This window comes from Rhea pennata, chromosome 2 (assembly GCF_028389875.1).
Source record: "Rhea pennata isolate bPtePen1 chromosome 2, bPtePen1.pri, whole genome shotgun sequence".
Classification (NCBI taxonomy): Eukaryota; Metazoa; Chordata; class Aves; order Rheiformes; family Rheidae; genus Rhea; species Rhea pennata.
In genome coordinates, this window is record NC_084664.1 from 67860523 (window position 1) to 67880743 (window position 20221).

The 20221-nt window shown below is 38.5% G+C and overlaps 1 protein-coding gene across 1 annotated transcript in view; it reads right to left on the bottom strand.

The window, feature by feature from the left end:
* MOCOS (molybdenum cofactor sulfurase) overlaps nt 1-20221 on the bottom strand; it is a 214358-nt gene that overhangs the window by 35455 nt on the left and 158682 nt on the right. The window contains exons 6-7 of the mRNA XM_062567949.1: nt 16534-16733; nt 1094-1210 (exon numbers count right to left, since the gene is read on the bottom strand). Of these exons, the coding sequence (XP_062423933.1) occupies nt 1094-1210; nt 16534-16733 (317 nt within the window). The remainder of the gene's footprint in view (nt 1-1093; nt 1211-16533; nt 16734-20221) is intronic.

Sequence of the window (20221 nt, forward strand, 5' to 3'; positions counted from 1 at the left end):
TATCCTGGAGAAGCTGCTCCCCCTCAAAAAGTCAAGTATCACTCATCTGTTCTTAAATGGATTATGCAAGAGTAAGCTATGGACACGGAGCTTTCCATGGCAAATGAAACCACAATTTTGCCAAGGGAGGTAATAAAGAGCTCTCTCCCTTTAAAAACTTGAGCTATCAGTCTTGCATATAAATGAATTTGCAAACTTATCCAAATGTCTCTATGAAATTGTAAGAATTATAATATCAATACAGCCGCTATCATTTTGCATCTTTTGAAGAATAGTGTTAATACAGTTTTGTTCTGTATTCATTTACTGTAATTCCTAACTCTGACAAATACACAGATATGAGGCCTCTCCCACTTCATTGTAATACATCCTGCTACACATCTTTTAATGACAATTCATGGAAAATATTAATTATCAGGATGCAGCTAGGAAACAGTCTTTAGGTTCATGTTCTAACAATCTAACCAGTAATCTTGGTAGACAAGTCATCTATGGGTATAATTTCCTACATTTACTTTGCTGTCAGTGATTCACAGCTTGTTCTTATATATTGTTTCTTGTCCAGCTTTTTAGACTATAACGCCCAACAGGACATCTATGCTACTTGAATATTATTGAGTACAATGAAGGATCCTTAAGGAACAACGTGAGTTGAACTGTCCAGGAATATCTGTTCTGTAGGAAGTCTTAATTTCATGTAATTCCAAATCAGATCAAGAAGCTCTAACTTCATATTCTTCCAATAAAATAAAAAGAAACAATATATATTGCTTTTGGACCATCAACTGATTTTTTTCAACACCTCATTTCAATGAATTGCAGTTCATTTATTTCTTTGACATGGTAAATGAATTGAAAGATCCGAGAAAACAAATCAAACTTGCCTTCATCCTGTAAGTTACAGAGACTCAAATGAACAGGCTGTAATATATCTCCTTCATCTTTTAACTATGTAGGTTTTTTTTGATACAAGGCCAGATTTTCTCTTCTCCTTCAACCCTTCCATCCACAAGCAAATTCAGAGTCTCCTGGGTCACTGAGTATAGATCTTCTCCATGGGAAACACACCATATAATCTCATTCAAAAACTAACCTGCAGGTTTCTTCGGATGTCCTCATTGCTTATACCTACATGCATCTGGCAGGCTCCCGTGTTACAGAAGCAACCTGTGCGGACATGTATGTTGTAGAGACTGGCCATCTTGTCCACCTTCACAATTCAGCAGAAGACAAAGACATAGGAGAAGAATGAAAGAGATGCATTTTAAAATTGTTCTAAAAACCACAGAATGTCTTAAAGGTACAAACCAATTTGAGGTAAGTTACATCTCTAAATTATTAACAGACTGGTTGTAGCTGTTAGCATTCCAATGAACAGTGAGGACTTTTCAGCTTTGTTATTTCAGCTAAAAGAAAAGAACAATGGAAGCAGGAATAACTGCTCTGACACGAAAGAGTGCCCTCCACCATACATACATGCACACACACATGCACAACATATAGAGGGAGAAGAGAGGACTGCAGTATCTCTTTCATTAGCTGAAGGAAACTCTGTTCACCAAGGATCTGAAACTCTATGTCTTCACTATAGAAACAAATAATAATAGAGGGTTTGGGCACATAACTGCTCAAAGAGTCAGCTCCCTGGTAAGCAATAATGCCTGACAGGGTAGGCACTAAGCTGAAATACCTCTCTGAATGTCCCACGTACAACCACCAGATTCACCAGCCACTGACCCACACTTTCACGGTGCTGTGCTTTTCTGATTATATCATTTCTTTATCTTCCATGAAATAATGCAGGGGCGTAAATGTAATAAGGGATGACTAATTAATGAATAAATTATATGAGGGTATGAAAAGTAAGTGCAGGGAGAGCAGAAGCACACATGTAGATGTGCTCCTCAGAAGGGGAAATATGTATGCACGCACTGGGAGGCTGGCACTGTAGAGAAGAGATGTGGACTGTCAGGGTTCCACAGCGCAGCTAAAAAACATGGAAGCACACTGAGGGGATCTAAAAACTTTTTATGATGATTTCAAAAAGTAACAGCAATTGAGTAGATTAACTGAGTAGGTCCAGTTTTTGCATTATTTCTTTGACAATACATCACTGAGTCTCAGTCAGGACTGGCAAAAAGGATGGTCACATGATGAGAAAGGTAGCATGAAGCTCGAAACATCCTCAGTCTGCCACAGACTTCCAGAATAACCTCACGTAAGTTTCATTAATCGCTGTGTGCTTTAGCTCCTCTGCTGCAAAATGGAGAAATTGGAGCTCTAAGGGCAAACATATTACAGACCGAGAGGACTCAGGTATTCCAACACCCTGGCCTCATAAGAGCTCGGGTTCAGCTTGACACAGAGTGACAGAATGACTCTCAGAAGGTGAATCAGGTGATACATGTTTGATAGAAATCTCAGTTTAAAGATGAAGGAACAGAAGTGTTGATCACTTCAAACCAATCACTTTCCTAACTACGTTAGGAAACTATGTAAGCATGCTTTACCTGTCAAAAGTTTCAATGTAAACACACAATCTAGTTTTTCTAGCTGGCTTAATTACTTTTGCCTTTTTTTTTAAAAAAAAAAAAAAAAAAAAAAAAAAAAACATTAAATCTCTTTGTATGGGGTACTACAGCCCAAAACAAGTAGCAAAGACTTTCTGAATAATCTCGCCTATATAATTTAGTCTATCTTCTGTCTCCTCACTTTCAAGCTTTACTGTGCAAGCCGCCATCCAGAATGAAATAATTCAACCTCAGTAGTGTTTAACTCTGCCACAAGCAGTTCAAACAACATTTAGATTTTTTTTTCATGTGTGGGCCACAAGGCATTCCACCCAAACATGTGTTACACATATAGAAAAAAAATCCTACATCATTAAAGCACACAGTTATGTCATGCTTAAATAACTGCTGCCCCATTAGTGCAGTTTTCAAAGGGAAACACAACCAAAATAATTTCACATAGCCAGAAAGATTGTTGGGGTGTTATTAACTTTGTTTTGTCAAAAGACTTCAATCTGAGAACAGTGACATTTTCTTGACTTCTTTATTTTGATGAAAAAAGTTGTCATCCTGATATAACAGTTTGTCACGGTGCTAGTGACTTGTGGGTGGAACTATCACTCTGCTAATGATGACAAGCAAAGCAAAAATCATGACAGTTATTTCACTGCTGAATTTGTTCAGTGTTTGGCTTCCTTTGCTCAATATACAAAAAGCTTTAAAATATATAATATTTTCAATATTATTTTTCAAAGAAATATTGCTGAGGCAGCTTTAATTTTCAAAGTGCATGTCGTGTAAAGACGTTTCCATGACCCAGCTTTAAAGAATTGTTAACAGTCAAATTTTTATTTTCATTTTGTCAAATATATCGTTACTGTTCTTTAATGAAGGTTCTGGACTTTCATTCTAGCCTTTCACTTCAGAAGTGAAACAAGTGACAGGACCTAGTAACCTTCTCCAGTAGTGTTTTTAATTGAGTGGTATATATTAGCTTGTACAGCAGAAAAAGATTATTGATATATATGTTAGGGGTAAGTATGAGGGTATGCACAAGTATATATACTCTTTTTATATATATATAAAAATATATGCACAGATACACACATACTCCTAAAGATTACTGATGTATAAGAATGTATGAATATTGAGGGAATAGAAAGAATCATTGTTCGAGAGAATAAAAATAATTTTGATACAAGGTTTAGTATAAACTGAGCTCTGTTATAACCAATGTGAAGCTTAAACACATATAGGTATTCTGCAGATCTTGGCACACTTTTCATTGTCAACAATGAAACTATGTAAAGAACTAGTAAACACAGTGCTGCCACTCTGTCTGTCCTTTGAATACGTATTTGACTTTCAATTGGACTTATGCTTCTAGGTCTTATTTAGTTTCGACCTGGAAATATGCCACTTTGGGAGTTAATTATCTCTCTCTGCAGAATTACCACATAGCAAAACAAATGAAACAAAACATCTGTTACAGTTATTTTGATGAAGAAAAACTTTCTTAAATAAAATATATCTTTAAAATTGCCATAAGGAGCAGTAACAGGACTTCTGGGAGACAGGAACAGGTTCATCAATGAATACACAGAAGCATGAATGGGACTAATGGTAAGGACACAGTTTTGTGTACTCAGATCATGAGCTTTGGCAGTTTCCCAGGTCTGATATTTAGAACATTGTAACTTGGCCTTTCTGAGCTTGAACATTAAACTGTAAAACACATGTAGAAATCTTACAGCATTTTTATGGATTCAGTCAGTGAGAACATGGTAGATAAGCCATCAAGACATCTTGGAGTCCCTTCTCTCCCTTAGAGTCCCTTGGCATTCGCCCCTTTTTCTGAAGCTGTTCACTGTGTAACGTGATTCTCACGTGTTCCGATTCGCTGGCCTTTGTCACCCAGCTGCACTGGCAACCTTCCTGCCTTTGCTAAGTGACTGACACTCCCAGACCTTTGCGGTGGTCAAAGTGTAAGTATTCCTCTGGCTTCTGGGTGCGCTGAAATAAGTCTGAGAAGGATGCGGTTACTGTAGGTAGATATATCCTACACGATAGTAAAAATTTACAAATAGTACATGGTTTTGCATTATTTCTAATAAGCTAAGTTTACTAAACTAAGTTTACTACCAATTAACTAAGTGAAAACTTCACTGAGAATGACAGATTCTTCATGAATCTCCACTTAAGTCATTGCCACATGATCCAATTCTCTAACTCTTATTCAAGCAAGTACTGCTTAATCGCGTAGGTTATTTCACCGAACATCACAAGAATTATTCACATGAGCAAAGGCTTCCATTTTTATGACAGATCATGAAGTGTCCTGAAAAAACAAAATCACATTAGTCAGTACTGATAGGTGCTGTCTACAAGGAACTGGAATTTGGATTTTTGATTCTACTTTCTACAATGCCCAAATTTCAAAGCAATTTGTCTGTCTGATAGATTTGTTCATTACAAGAATTTCACTGCAGACCACTGATGGCTGGTTATAAGACAGGTTCCACGACACTGCTCTCCACATCAGCTGCTAAATTAATTCACTGATTCATGGCATGGAATTGGAGAAAAAGTTAGCTAGCTCTTTTTGTCATCCAACATTTGATTGTGAAACATTGTTGCTGATGCAAATGCCTACTTAATCTTGTTTAATACAGTTAAAAAGAAAGTCAGAAGAAAAAGAATATCAGCACTTTTTTCCAAATCATTTAGAGGGGGGGGAAATGCATGTTGGCTGTGTTACTACATCATTAAACTGGTTTAACAGCATGGTTTCCTGCAAAAGAGGCATTTCTTCCCATTCCAAAGAAAGAAATTCTATATGAGCAGGTTCCCACAGCACTGATGGAGCTGACCCTCTACTGCCTATTTTGTCTCCAGATGTTTACAATGGTTCAAACGAATTGCAGAATGAATGTAAATATCTCTTTCAGTATATATCTGCTCATCACTCACTTTGACCAAAAATCCTTCGATAAGTAATGAAACATTCAATAGAGATACTGAAATTACCAAATTGAGTGTCCTGATAGTGGAAATGTTAACTTATTTGACACTTTGTATTTGATGTGGTAATTTTCTCTGCTGGTTTCAAAGACAGTCAAATAGCAATAAGATTGCATGGGAGCGAAGCAGGCAGAAAAACTCTGCATAAATCAAGATATGAGGATTGTCATTCTGCAGGAATTCTCGCTTACAAGATGCCATATAAATAACAAACTGTAAGGCCTCCACATGCAAAGGAATAACAAGAATTTTATATTTCTGAGATTCAAAACCTAATAGATACTTTGGGAACAAGGTGGTTATAAGGAAGAAATCAAACGCAGTCTTGATTCTAAATGTATGACTTTTACATTTTTTCAATTGCCTTTTACTTCTCTGTACCTGCATTGAATTCAGGTATGGGCTGACTTGGAATGTATGTAAACCTCATGAGTCCAAGATCCAACTACTGGAAAATGAACAGGCTGATGTGATGAGTAGGCTAAACACCTTGGTTTTCTCTGATTTGGCTTCTCCATGGTCACAGGTCCCTTCTACCACTGGCATTTTCTCTCATCTCTCTCTCTCTCTCTTTTTTTTTTTCTTTTTTTTTTTTTTAAAAAATGCATTCAGTGCCAGTGTAAATCTGAGTTGGTAAAAATGCATCAAGCAAAGGATAGATTCCAGGAAGAAATCAAAGTAACACAAGCTCTTTGCAGGTGCCTAACTCTGACTTAAACACAGTGTTGCCTTGTGAGCAGTAGTAAAAGGTCTGTATCTTTATATCGCATTGTGCACTCCTAGCTATTATGCAGGTGAAACGCTTTGGGTCAGATTATGACTAGGCAAACAACTGTAGGCCAGTGGTAAACAACACAGAAGATTAAGCTACAACTAATATGAAGAAGGCATACAGCATATAAAATTATTCTGCAGCTTAAAGAACATAGCACACTACTACAAGTGGAAATAATGGATAGGAAAATGAATGTGTGATAGTGGAACTCTAGAAACATAGATTTAATTCACGGCTCAGCCAAAACCTTTTCCACCTTTTCTTCTTTCTCTTAAGTGACAATTCCTTTTGCTCACATTTCATAGAATCACAGAATCAGTAAGGTTGGAAGGGACCTCTGGAGATCATCTAGTCCAACCTCCCTGCTCAAGCAGGGTCACCTAGAGCACGTTAGACAGGGTTGCATTCAGGCGGGCCTTGAAGATCTCCACAGAAGGAGACTCCACAACATCTCTGGGCAACCTGGTCCAGTGCTCCATCACTCTCACAGGGAAGAAATTCCTCCTCCTATTCAGACAGAACTTCCTGTGTTTCAATTTCTGCCCATTACCTCTTGTCCTGTCACATGGGACAACTGAAAAGAGTTTGTCCCCGTCCCCTTGACAACCTCCCTTCAGGTACTTATCCACGTTGATAAGATCCACCCCCCCTCCGCCTTCTCTTCCCCAGGCTAAACAGGCCCAGCTCTCACAGCCGTTCCTCATAGGGCAGATGCTCCAGCCCTCTGATCATCGTCGTAGCCCTATGCTGGTCTCTCTCCAGCAGCTCCATGTACTGGGGAGACCAGAACTGGACACAGCACTCCAAGTGAGGCCTCACCAGGGCTGAGTAGAGGGGCAGGATCACCTCCCTCCACCTGCTGGCAACACTCTTCCTAAGGCACTCCAGGAGACCATTGGCCTTCCTGGCCACAAGGGCACATTGCTGGCTCATGGTCAACTTGTCATCCACCAGCACTCCCAGGTCCTTCTCTGCAGAGCTGCTCTCCACAAGGTCAGCACCCAGCTTGTACTGGTGCATAGGGGTATTCCTCCCTAGGTGCAGGACCCTGCACTTGCCCTTGTTGAACCTCATGAGGTTCCTCTCTGCCCAGCTCTCCAGCCTGCCCAGGTCTCTCTGAAAGGCAGCACAGCCCTCAGGTGTGTCAGCCACTCCTCCCACCTTGGTATCATCAGCAAACTTGCTGAGGAGGCACTCTGTCCCCTCATCCAGGTCACTGATGAAGAAGTTGAACAGGATGGGACCCAGTATTGAGCCCTGGGTGACCCCACTAGCCACAGGCCTCCAACTAGACTCCTCACCACTGATGACAGCCCTCTGAGCTCGGCCTTTCAACCGGTTCTCAATCCACCTCACTGTCCACTCGTCTAACCCACACTTCCTGACTTTATCTAGGAGGATGTTATGGGAGACAGTGTCAAAAGCCTTGCTGAAGTCAAGGTACACAACGTCCACTGCTCTCCCCTCATCTACCCAGCCAGTCATTCCATCACAGAAAGCTATCAGATTGGTTAAGCCCCCTTGGTGAATCCATATTTATCCCCTGAAAATATGGATAATAAATCTTCCTTAAATATTCCCATAGGAATATTTTTGGATTAAAGTCCCAAGATGGGCTTTGAAGTTTTGAAATATTACTTCAAGTACGGGCCATACAGATTCCTATATATAATTTCTCTATGTGGCAGGCAGACGCAAGCAAGATAATAAAGAAGGTGGAGCCAAGGTCTCCTCATCTTCAAAGGATTTAGATGGTGGACTGAAACTGGACACTGCAGTCATTTGAAGACACCTGTTACACTTTTACCATGACCCAGAAAAAGAAAATCCAGCAGAGCCTGTCAAAAGTGCAGTCATCTTGCTGATACCATAGGGTTTCTTTTCACATTTCTCCCCTGTGTAATGGAGTCTGTAGTTTCGAGACACAGTCGTGCCCTGTTTCTAAAGAAAAAATATTTAGCCTCTCTCATTCATCTTAGATTCTTTCATCTGAACAACTACGAGCATCTTTTATCTCCCTTTGCAATTTCATTAGCAACACGCAAGGACGCTCCAGAGAAGCAGTCTAAGGCAACATCATTCTAGGCTTTCATGGAGTTTTCTAACCTTGACCAGCTCTGATGAGCAGTTTAATAGTAGACAATTTCAAGTGTGTGTTCTCACATGCATCTTGGTCCCCCAGCAATGAGGTATTACAAAAAGCAATTCGACCCGAACTCTGCCACTACTTCCTCTGCAAAAATAGAGCTTCATTATCTACTAACGAGGTTTGCAGTCATCACACTAAAACTCTCAAGTACAGCATCTCCTTACCAACAATCAGCAGCTTCCTACCTAGATTAATTAAATTGCCTCCTGCATTGTGAGTCCTTTGTTGTAAGGGCTGCCTTTGAATGCTCAATACCATGTAACTAATATCACATAACTAAACATAAGCAAAGATCCAAGTTGTAATGCTATTTCTTGCCAGTCTGAAGTAATAAGGTGTCTTTTTATTGGCAAGTCAGTCTGGTTTGCTGCATCATAGCTATCTCCCCACACAACAGAAGATAATACGAGTCACTGCTGTTGCTAAGGATGCCTATGAGACATCCACAGTACAACCGGAAACTAATTAGAAGCAAGGAAATTAGCAGAAGTTCAACAGGAATCTTCACAACAATCTTTTCCTCCTTGTAATTCTGTTTGCTTTCTATCCCACCGGTCCATCTACTGTCTCTGGCTTCCTGAAATCAATGGCTGAATCTACAGCTAAAATCAATAGTGAGCAATCACCCCAGTAATTTTTAGGTAGCTATTGGGAAGATGGCCAACAATCCCATTAGGCATGTTATGAACATTTTGCTTTCCCTGAGTCATCATAATTAATATAATGAGTGGGTATACTTCCAAAAGCATTAGTGTAACTAAATCAGTCTTTTGACCATCTCTGCACACACACTCTTTGCTGGTATTAGAAAGTGCTGGCTTTCTGCTTTTTCTGGCCTAGATGCAAAAAAGCTGCACAACTTCTCCAGTTGCAAAACTGAATGATCATAAAAGTAAAAAGTTAGAAGGGAACAGCTGGAAAGCAATATAAATGGACTAACGCTTGAACAACAACAACAAAGTAGATCTCTTGCTTAGTATCTTTCTAGAAACATTTATTTCACATAAATAATGTTGAAAGTACCCTTCTTCATTGTTTAGCATCAATCTACTTTCTCCCATAGGGACACAGGTATGGGTTTCTTGGCAAGTACAGATAGCTACTACCAGAATCTTTTCAGTAGTTTGACCAAACTGACCTGGTAACACCCTTCCATTTGTGTAAAACGCTGTAATTGCTTTTTTCATTGCTTTAATTAGCATGTTCTCATTGCTTTAATTGTAGATCTATATAACAGATACACAGTGCACTGGAGTTAGTCTACCACTGAAACACAGGGTACCACCTAAGATACAAACAGCAATCTTTCCAGAAATCTACCCACTCAAGATTATTACATGGTCCCTTTTATCATGTAACAATAAAAAGCAATATGAGTATCTACCTCTCTAGTTGTGTGTATACATCTCTCTCACTTTACTTCTGAGGCTCTGCCAATATTTAAATATTGCTTCTCTATTCCTCTGAGGCTAGAAAGTGGGAAAGATAGGCACTGACTCCCATAAGGTGACACAGAAAGACTGCAGCAGCAGATTTCACCAGACCATTGCCAGGCTTTGCTGGCTACTGCTCTAGGTGCAGTTAAGCAACTTATTAAAACATCACTGAGGAAAAAGAAAGCTCATGAAAGAGAACACTGTGAAACTAAAACCAAGAAGGTGTATTCAGAATTTGAAGGTGCTTCCAGGACTGGCTATACCTGTTTTATTTAGCATGAGCAATTACTTTTATGTGCATTTCCCACCCTGCCTCACACAACTTTGTACACTGTTATTTCTGTTTGCGGACCTGTTTAAATGCAAGCAAGCAGAATAATCTCTCTTTCTATTCCCTCAGTTACAGCTGTCCTATACAAAACTATTCCTAACTGCTTGTCTGACTCTTTCGTCTGCTCCTGATGGCTAGAATCTCCTTTATACTGCTTTCCTGCCAAGACTGGTCTCTCCTTCTTTGCCCAACCCATGTAATGATGGGCTTAGGAAGGGAGTGAGATCTACACTGCAGGAAATCTAAGAGAGTTGTTAGGAAACACTTTGCAGTACTGAATATAGCTATATTCTGGAATGAATTGCCTCAGGAGGCTCTGTAAAGGTTCAAATTGAGATGACCCTATCTTGGCATGCAAGAATGATGGGTAGCCTCTCAAAGTCCCTAGAGTCCTAAGATCTGTTTTTCTGCCTCTACTTTTTCTCAAGTTTAGTTTAGCTGCTAAGCTACTTAATAGAAGAATTCATTGCTACAGGATGCTTGAGATGCAGATGCATAACTGGGTTTAAAAATAAAATAAAATAAAGATTCTAACAAATTAAAGACAAGAAAATATAAAACCTCTATTTAAGAAAGCTGAGAGAAAAAAAAGGGAGGAGTCTCATTCTGGTTTTGCTCTCTTCCTATACTTTAAGCATGTGAACATAGGCAGCAAGAGGATACCACATTAGGAACGATGCCATGGTAAAAACCCTTGTAGATACTGTTTAGATACTCTGACAGAGTGATTTGGGACCACATGTTCCAGTGGAAGATCCTGATCTACACTTCAGAATGATAGAAAATAAAGACAGAAAATGAAAAAAAAAAAGTGGGTTTTCAAGTCTGTCCTCACTAACTCAAGGAAGGTGGTGAAAGTAGGAAGATGGGTAGACAGCAAGCAGATGCCATAATAAGAGCCATCATGAAACTGCATTATGGATTCATGCTGAAGGGATACATATTGGAAGTTATCTGTTGAGAAGTGTTGATAGATTTTTCTTGGGAAATGGATGAAGAGACATAGCCTAGCCTCCCCCCTCCCTTCCCTCTGTGCTGATGAGAGTGAGGCAGGACATGCTAATGTCGGTGGCTCAGAGACAAAGCCAATCATAATCCATCTGAGCAGTGTTCCCAATCTTGAGAAGCAGGGAGGCAAAACTCATCCATATGCAACATCACAGGAGAGGAGCCTTCCTTAGGCAAACCAAAACGTTTATATTCTCTATCTTTGGCAGCTCATTCCTGTTATAGCAGTTTGTCTATCACACACAAGTGTGAAATAGCAGGGCTACAGGCAAGAAGTCTAGGATTGCTACTGGACTGATGCTCACTCCCTTCCTGATACAATTAGTAGGAGGTATGGCAAGCATATACAGATACTTCATTTGCAGGTGACACAATCGTGGCACACCACCTTTGTTTAGCTTCAAACTCCAGGCAAAGGAGATAAATGTCGAGTAAAAAAGAAGAATGGGAAAGGAAGGTTCTCATACAGGGCTAAAATGTTGGTCATTTTTCAAAAGTTAGCTATGATGGTTGGTTGCTTTAAGCCAACGGCACACAGCCAAAAACATGAGGGAAAATAAAACTGTCTCAAAAGTCTAGAGAGAAAAAAAGCAAATGTCTGTTTGGAGAAGTACTGTTTTTCAGTAGGGGAAGAGGATCCTGGACGGAAAGGGGTACCTGAGTAAGAGCTCTCCACAGCATAAAATTGAACAAATGCTTCAGGTAAAATGCCCTCTGCCCATCTCTGCCTCTCATCCGTTTCCCCTCTTGCAGCTCCTAAACCAACTTTGCAAACTGAAAAGCGAGAGGATGTTAAGATGATTCAGTAACTATCTCCTATACAAAGGATGTTTAACAGGTTTCTTCTCCATTTTAGAACAAAGAGAAATACTTAAAATATTATTAACACAAAAAGCTCCTCACCACAGAGCTGGTGATTTTTTTTTCAAATCTGCAAATAGGAGAGAACAGACAACTTTACACTTCGACCTGATGTGTAAGAAATCCACTTTTTTATGTTTTTATATGTTTATGACTGTTATTACAAATCAAGATCGTTCCCTTATATATGTGACAATCAAAATAGTCTAAGACCTCTCAAGATGCACAATTCATGGAATTATATGCAAAGTTTTGATAAAATGATGGCTAAGATGTAAAATGAAGCCCAGTCATTGCTGTCAAACAGTGTTTCAGTTTTGAAGGGCTTGGGGACCTACATATTTACGACATATCCATATATACTGAAGATTGCAAATATTCACTATTAATAAAAAGCCAGTGGTGCTTCTCTGCATGAAGAATCTACATTTTCATATATTTCAGAAGCACCGGCATGCCACCTGTCCACATTTTATTAATAGCAAGAGCTGGAATGCCTTAGAATTATCCATTTAAAAAGCATATAAAGCAGCTAGCTAGCATAAAGGCCTTCTTTATGTCCTGGACCTGTCAAGTACTCATTATAGTTTCATCCCTGTTCATAACTGGGGCTTTTTGGTGCTGCAATGCAAATCAGCATATCACATAAAATGGCAGCCATGCTACTGCACAGAGCAGGCAATGTGCATGAAAAGAGAACAGGTATCTTCATAACTCATTTCAAGAAGAAATTACTACCAGTAATAGCCTAAAAGACAGTTTTACTGGAGGACATCATTTTCATCTATGGGAAGTGTTGGGAGCAGCTCAAAGAAGAAAGGTTTACAGTTCTAGTGCCCAAAGACCAGAGGTTTACTGAGATTTCAAAATTGTAGTAGCTTGATCCTAGATAAAGAAAAACATTTCATAAAAAAAACAAAGAAAAAGCCTCAGCTGGTGTTTGGAGCCTGAATGTCCCTCTTCCTTAACTATTTCATCTCCCATTTAGAGTGAAATAACTAAATCTAGTAACTAAACTGTCAGTTAAACCAATGATACATACAGTATTCAAAGCAAGTTTCTTCCATATATAACACTCTAAACCAGTGATAAATTTCAGCAGTCTCCAAGAAATGTTTAAATGAAAAAGCAGTAAAAATTCAACTTCCATAATTATTTTACTCCCACCTTATCACTTCTCAACATCCAAGTGCTCCGTATCATAGATATTGAGACAGGAGGCTGTCAAAAATGATGTCATCACTGAGAATGTAATCACAGTATAGTCTCGTTTGCATCTCTTACTATAATGAAATGCTTTCATTTGATCCTGGGTGCCACAATGAAGCGTTTACCATGGGCTGGGCCTGAGACTCTTGCAATCCTTCCTGGCACAACTGACTGATGTACGTAATGCAAGCACGCTTCTGTTTAGTGGCACAAGCTTGTTAATTCTGGTCAATTGTATTCTAATAACATCAAAAAATGGGGAATTCAGTAACAGTAGCAGCTAAGAACAATTTCCCTCCCAAATGCTACACAGATGAAAGACACGAATTTTTCCCCGCTTTCATTTTTCATTAGCAGTTTTAAGTACCATGTATTTCGCTGCATGCCTTCACATCCTAAATATCTTGGACTTAGTTCACAGTTTTGAATATCATGTAAATTATGTAAATCTTAAGGCTTAAATATAAGCTTGGTATCCTCTGAAGACACTGTCATTCCTACTTTTGAAGTTTTTCTTGCTGATTTCGTATGTTCCAAATAAACTGCTCCAAACCTCATCAAAATATTTATTCAGATTGGCCTTTTCAGGCTACTGATCACTAATGGCCAGCCACGCCGTGCTCGCCAGTGGCAATGGGTACACAACATTTGCCTGTCAGAAGGACAAACAGAACTGGCTGGATGCCTGGTTGTAAGTAATTATAGGTGGGATATCATGCATAAAAGAATAGAATATTCTGTCATTTCTCTCATTTAACATACCAGCTGAAATAAAATCATTGTTAACTGGCAGCTACGTATCCAGTAGTAAGTATGTCATCCAGAAATGTCATCCAATTTTCCCTAAGTTAAAAATTGCCCAGAATGTTTTCTTACCCAAAAGCCTTCTGAAACCGTGTTCTCTTAACTCCACTAGATTACGTTTGGAGACTAACCACTGAATGTACGTGAATGTGCAGATCATGGACATGAGCAGATTAAACCACTTCACTTCCAAATCAGTAATAGAAATATTGGATTCAGCTTTGCTTTGAATAAACCTACTTATTGTTAGACATGTACACAGTGTCTCAGATATTAAGAAGATGAGATTATACTGTCAGTATGCTGGAGCTTGCTCTATACTGTATGTATTTTCTTTGTCATCATCAAGAGGGAAGAAATATTTTTCTCCCTCATAACTACTATAGGATGTCTATGAAGGCATTTTATTCCATAAAGAAGCTAATTATATATTTCACACATATTATAGCCTTGGAAAGAATAGTGCTGCCGCTTGTTAATTTCTAGAAGTCATTAAACTGTACATTATTTTAATTAAACAGAGTACTCTAACAGGCCTTGCAGATGTGACTGGTGTACATTTTGAAAACTTTATTAGTTCTTCATTCTCAATATACTTTTGCCAGAAATGATCAGAATCTAGCGACTAGCACAGTACAGATGATACAGATCAATAAAGAAGCTTTTATATGAGCAGTCATGGCAAGAAACAACAACAATGGAGCTATAAGATTATAAAATAATTTTTTGAGGGTACAGTTGAGTTTAAAACAGTGAAATAGGCAGGAGCCATTTTTGCTGAAAAATGGTGCAAATCAGAGGTATAAACAATGGCTTTGGTTTTAATCAAAGGTCAGTCAGAAAATCAGAATGTTTTTACAGTATTTTGCCAACCCAATTGTGTGACTATCACAGCTCTTTTCAGAGCATCACAACAAATTCTCAAGACTGTTTTAAGTGGCTAATTTACTCCTATAACATGGAAGTCTTTGAAAGGCCATATGGTGAATCTTTAAGACTGTTTGGTAATACAGCACTATAGTTTTTAGGAGTCATATAGGTAGAAGAGCTTCCCCTGTTCTATACATCTACCCTTCCCATGTTTATCAGCCTGACAGATGTCTTAAAAAATTTACAAAACTCCATATGGATAGACTACTAAGAAACTGCTGCACTTCTCTCCTCACTCATGTATATACATATCTCACCCCTGTATTCTCACAAGCATTTCCCCACATTCCCCGCTGATCATCTCAGCTCTTATCTTCTCTGACACAGGAGTCCACGGCACAAGTCCGGGGAAGGCCTCTTGCAACACTACCTCCCTCCTAAATTGTGCAGAATTTCAGCTTCCACGAAGAACATAACTGTGTAACTACTGCTGACAGAGGAAGGTAGTTGCTGAGGCAGCTGCTGCCAGGTTCCTGACAGCTTTGAAAAATCAAGATCATAGAATCATAAGGTTGGAAGGGACCTCTGGAGGTCATCTAGTCCAACCCTCAGCATAGCCCATACGGGGACTGAACCCACAACCTTAGCATTACCATGCTCCAACCAACTGAGCTAAACCTGCCTTAACCTGATCATACACTTGAACTTGTCTTGAGGACTTCCTCAATAGGCACTCAATGAAAAATTAAAGAGTAAGCAAAACTAGAGCACTGTGCTTTTCTCATATCTGATAAGCAAGCGAGTAACTTTACGCTCTGTTATCTGGAATTCTGTTCGCCATGTGCATTGCCTATAGGCTGCAAAGTCAGGCATGACTATGGTCAGCTTTTCATCACACAAATTAGATACTGCAAGGTGAACTAAGTTTCCTCTTACACCTGATGGATGAAGGCGAGAGCAAGCTAGGGAGAAAGACTGGGTTTAAGGGATTTCTGAGCATGAACCTGACTTGTAGCCCTTATGCAATGCTCATGCAATAAAAATACTCCTCTGTTCGCTCAGTGCTTCCTCGGAAATATTACAAGAATGTAATCATTAGAACTGAAGAGAGAAGAAAAGTCCTCTTTCATGGATGATAGCAATTTTTTTGAGATCTGTTTTCCTTTGTATGTCAAAGCTCTAAGGCAGTCTCTCATGAGACCTGCCCTTGATTTCCCAATTTTGAATAGTCTAGAGAAGCAAGTCAACAAGATACCGAACTGCCAAGTCAATAAACTCTGTTAAAACAGTCCACTTCTAAAACATGTACGGTACTAAATCTGCAAGATACTGGGCTTTGGCTATTACTTATGCACTGCAGGCACTATTTATTGAATTCTCTTTCCACTACTTTAAAAATGGTTTATACATACATACATATATGTATACACACACACACACGAGTGCTGATGAAAAAACAAAATCAAAACATCAGAAGGGACTATTATGGACAAAATATGTCATTATAAACATGCTTAAGGCAAAAACTGAACACTCATTGAGGCAAGAGAAAAGCATACCTGAGAAAAGCCGATCACCTCTCCATTTTCATCCAGCATGTTAAAATTAATGATTGGACCCTGGACATCAGGACAGCTGAAATCTGTATCACTGTAAATACGTACTACAGGTGCCCCATTGGCATATGTTAAGGTAGACAGCACAGTGTAAGTATAGTGAGCTAATGCAAATGTATGTTGTCTTATGTTCTCCATTCCACCTACAAAAACAAAAAGGAAAAAGCAATATATGTCAGATAACTTAAAAAAAAGGAAGATTTGAGGATGTAATCAGCACAAAAATAGCAGATTTGGGTTCCTTTAAATGAATATACGCTTTGCACATGTTTCTTTGTACAAAAAGCTTCAGCAGTACTGTAACATGAGGGATTTATCTACAAATTCATCTACTAGAGAAATCTGAAGTTATGCTGAAATGGATTCACGCACACTACAACACTGATAGTTCCAGTCTATACACCTCACTAAGATGTTCTGGAGCAATTAATTTGAAAAGCAGATCTTGCTTCAAATCTGGCTCTGCAGATCCTGAGAATGAGGCATCAATCATAGCATAGCACAGAAAGCAAATTGCTGTGTCTAGGATAAAATAAAAATAATAAATTCTAAATAAAAAGATAAAATACAAGTCTCAGCCTACACAGAAATTATTAGAATATTAAAGTAATATTCTTTTAAGCCTGCTTTATTTCCTTTTTTAAAAGAAAAGGAAAGAGGATATTATGAACATCTCACTGATTACACCCATACAATCTATTTGCTCCAGAGAAGCTTTGCAAAGAAGTTTTCACAGAACTGGGTCTGGAAAAGCATAACAAAGAAATGTTATCCTTCCTTATTTTTTGCTATGCTGAATAGTTTGGAAAAGAGGACCGCACAGATTTCCTGACAGATGGAGACCTCTGCTACATCTCTGCTTTCTCAGAGGAGGCTGTGTCTCTGAGCGAGATGTGACTATCAGAATGGCTTCTCACCCTCGCACTCAGATGTATGCCACAGCATGATACATCACGGTACTGGTGAACTCGACGGTATTTTGATTCTCTGCAGGAAGCTCAAACAAAAGCTTTAGGTACAAAACCAGCCATTTCCATCACAGGAGAATGTGTCCAAGCCGAGAGGAAGAAGTAAGTTGTGATATTTACTGGACAAACTGACAGGAGGCAGTTACTGGGTATGATAATATATACAGCATGCAAATGGGAATAACATGAATTATCATAAAGTACAGTATTCTGATAAACAAGAAAAATACAAATAATCTTCAAAGTATGAACGGAAACACAGTAAAATCTCATCTTTACAGAGAATAATTAGAAGATAGCAATGTGACTGAAAAGTATTTTAAGCAACCTGGGCCTGCTTAGAGCAGATATTTGAAGGCTAAGAACATGTTTAAACTCAACCAAATCTCTACTGAAGACAGCTGGAGCTTTGGTTGAAAAACAGACTGGTTTCTGTTATGCATACTATGAGTTGCAGTATGATGAACATATATCACACAAAAAAAAAAGAATAATAATATCCTCAAAAGGCTTTTTAAGTAGAGCAGTATTATTCTGCTTGAGTTTTGACTCAATATATTCTGTAACGTCAAGTATCTTATTTGAATTACATGAACATTTTGTAACTAAAAAGATGGTTGGCATTTTCTTTTACTTTTTTTTTTTTTAAACTGTGTAACTATGAATCTTACCACACTTATTTCTGTGCGTACAGCTTTTATATCTGAATATCTCAAAATTCTTGTAGTCTGCTATAATCTCCTAGGGGCAGAAATCTTGTAATCTGCTTGTGGACATTTGTGCTTTTACTTTTGAAAGGACTGTCTTGTTTATGAATGTATAAAAAGGAAAATAATATAGCTTGCTGATGACATACAGAAGAATTACAAAACCTGTTGTTATTTCTCATTTTATATTATTTCATACTATCATTATTTCATACTTTATATTTTGTTATTTTAATTCAGTTTCTAAAATACGTGCTATCTCCTTTAGATATGCTAGGAGAGCAGACAGTACAATCATAGAAATAGGCTAGATAAAAGCTGGACATTCACATTTTTGGTGCTAAATAATAACAGCAGAGGAATAAGTTATTGAATGAAATACTAACACACACAGGACTTACGAGGAATGTCACCAGAAAATAATCAGTACAATTTCTAGAATATAGCTACAGTAAACTTGGTGAGCAACTCTAGAACATTTTGGTCTGAAAGACGATTTGTATTTTCAGAATCTTAGAGAAGAAAAGAATCACCTAGTCAGAGATGTCCTGTTCAGCAGAAGTTAGGAGGGTTGAAAAATTTTACTTCTCAGCAGTTGTCAGAGCAGCTACCTCTGCAGAACTGACTGCCTATCAGTCACTGAGATGTCTTTAATCTCCTGATTCAGAGCTCTTCCAAACTGGCAGGAACCTTTTAATAGAAGATTAAACCACTCTCCGTCTATCTTGTTGAAGAAATCTCTTACTCAAGAAATTCAGTCTCTCATTCACAGCAATCATCCTGCTATCATTTTCTACATTGTCTTTCACCATTCTTTTTTAAAGTTGCTTAATCACATTTCCTTGTTCATTAGTTACAGCTGATGACCCTTTTGATTATTTATTCTGACAAATACAAATGCAATTGCCTGCAGTTGCTCTCCCTCCCAGTGACTGAAGAGAGGAAATGGTGTTGCCAGGGTCCGTATTTTTAAATAGCAAAATAGGTTGTGATTAGGTCTGATGTCACAGAAAACTCTGTGAAACAAATACCAACAATCTGAAGTTTGTTCTGATAGGAAAAAGAAAGCATATATCCAGAAAATATTTTTGATTTGTTTTTATTTTTCTAAACTGTGTCCTGCATAAATTCTGTTCTTACCTCATCTCTCTTCCCACTAGGGAAAAGAATATAAAGAAGAAAAAATAAAAAACAACAAATCTTCAGCCTCTGACTGAATCTAAGAACAAGCATTATTGCAGATAGTCTCATATTAGGGGTGACAAGAACTAAACTTCCTGCTCGACCTAACCCACCTGAGGTAATTGAGAAGGCAATTTCTACATTGTCATCAGCTTGGTATTTGTTAGCATATTACATTTCTGCATTTTGTCTTTTGTCTATCCAGAACTCTGTTCGTATGTCCAGTTCCTTAAATGAATATTTGAAGACTCTTCCCCAGTTGCCTCCTTGGGGCTAAAGCCTTAAGCCTTTTGAAAGATGTACCTCTTGGAAAAACCTTTAGAACTTCAGCTTGAGAAGTGCTGGGAAGGACTCACGTGCCCTAATTCCCCACTATTTCATGGACATTACTGCCTATCATTGCACTGTTTCATTACAGAGAAGTACATCAAGTTCCTCCTAAAAGTTATTTTTAAAGGAAAAGTAATTTGTGTGCTCTGCATTTTGGACCACAGTGAATCTGACATGGCCGAAATGACACCTGAAAAAGTCTGCCCACAACCACTAACTGTATCTGTGTGTGTAGGAACACATCCAATGTAAAAGATGAGCATAGTACACAATTTGCACTCCTAAATTGCTTTTTTCTTCAGTGGCGCAAATGAAAGGACTTCCCTAACAAAGGGAAAAATCCCATGTTTCTGTGGATGAATATGTAACTTATTACTTTGCCCCTGTGTGTACATTCTGAGTTTATGCCAAGTCAGGTATAATTATCGCATTATTTCTTAGATG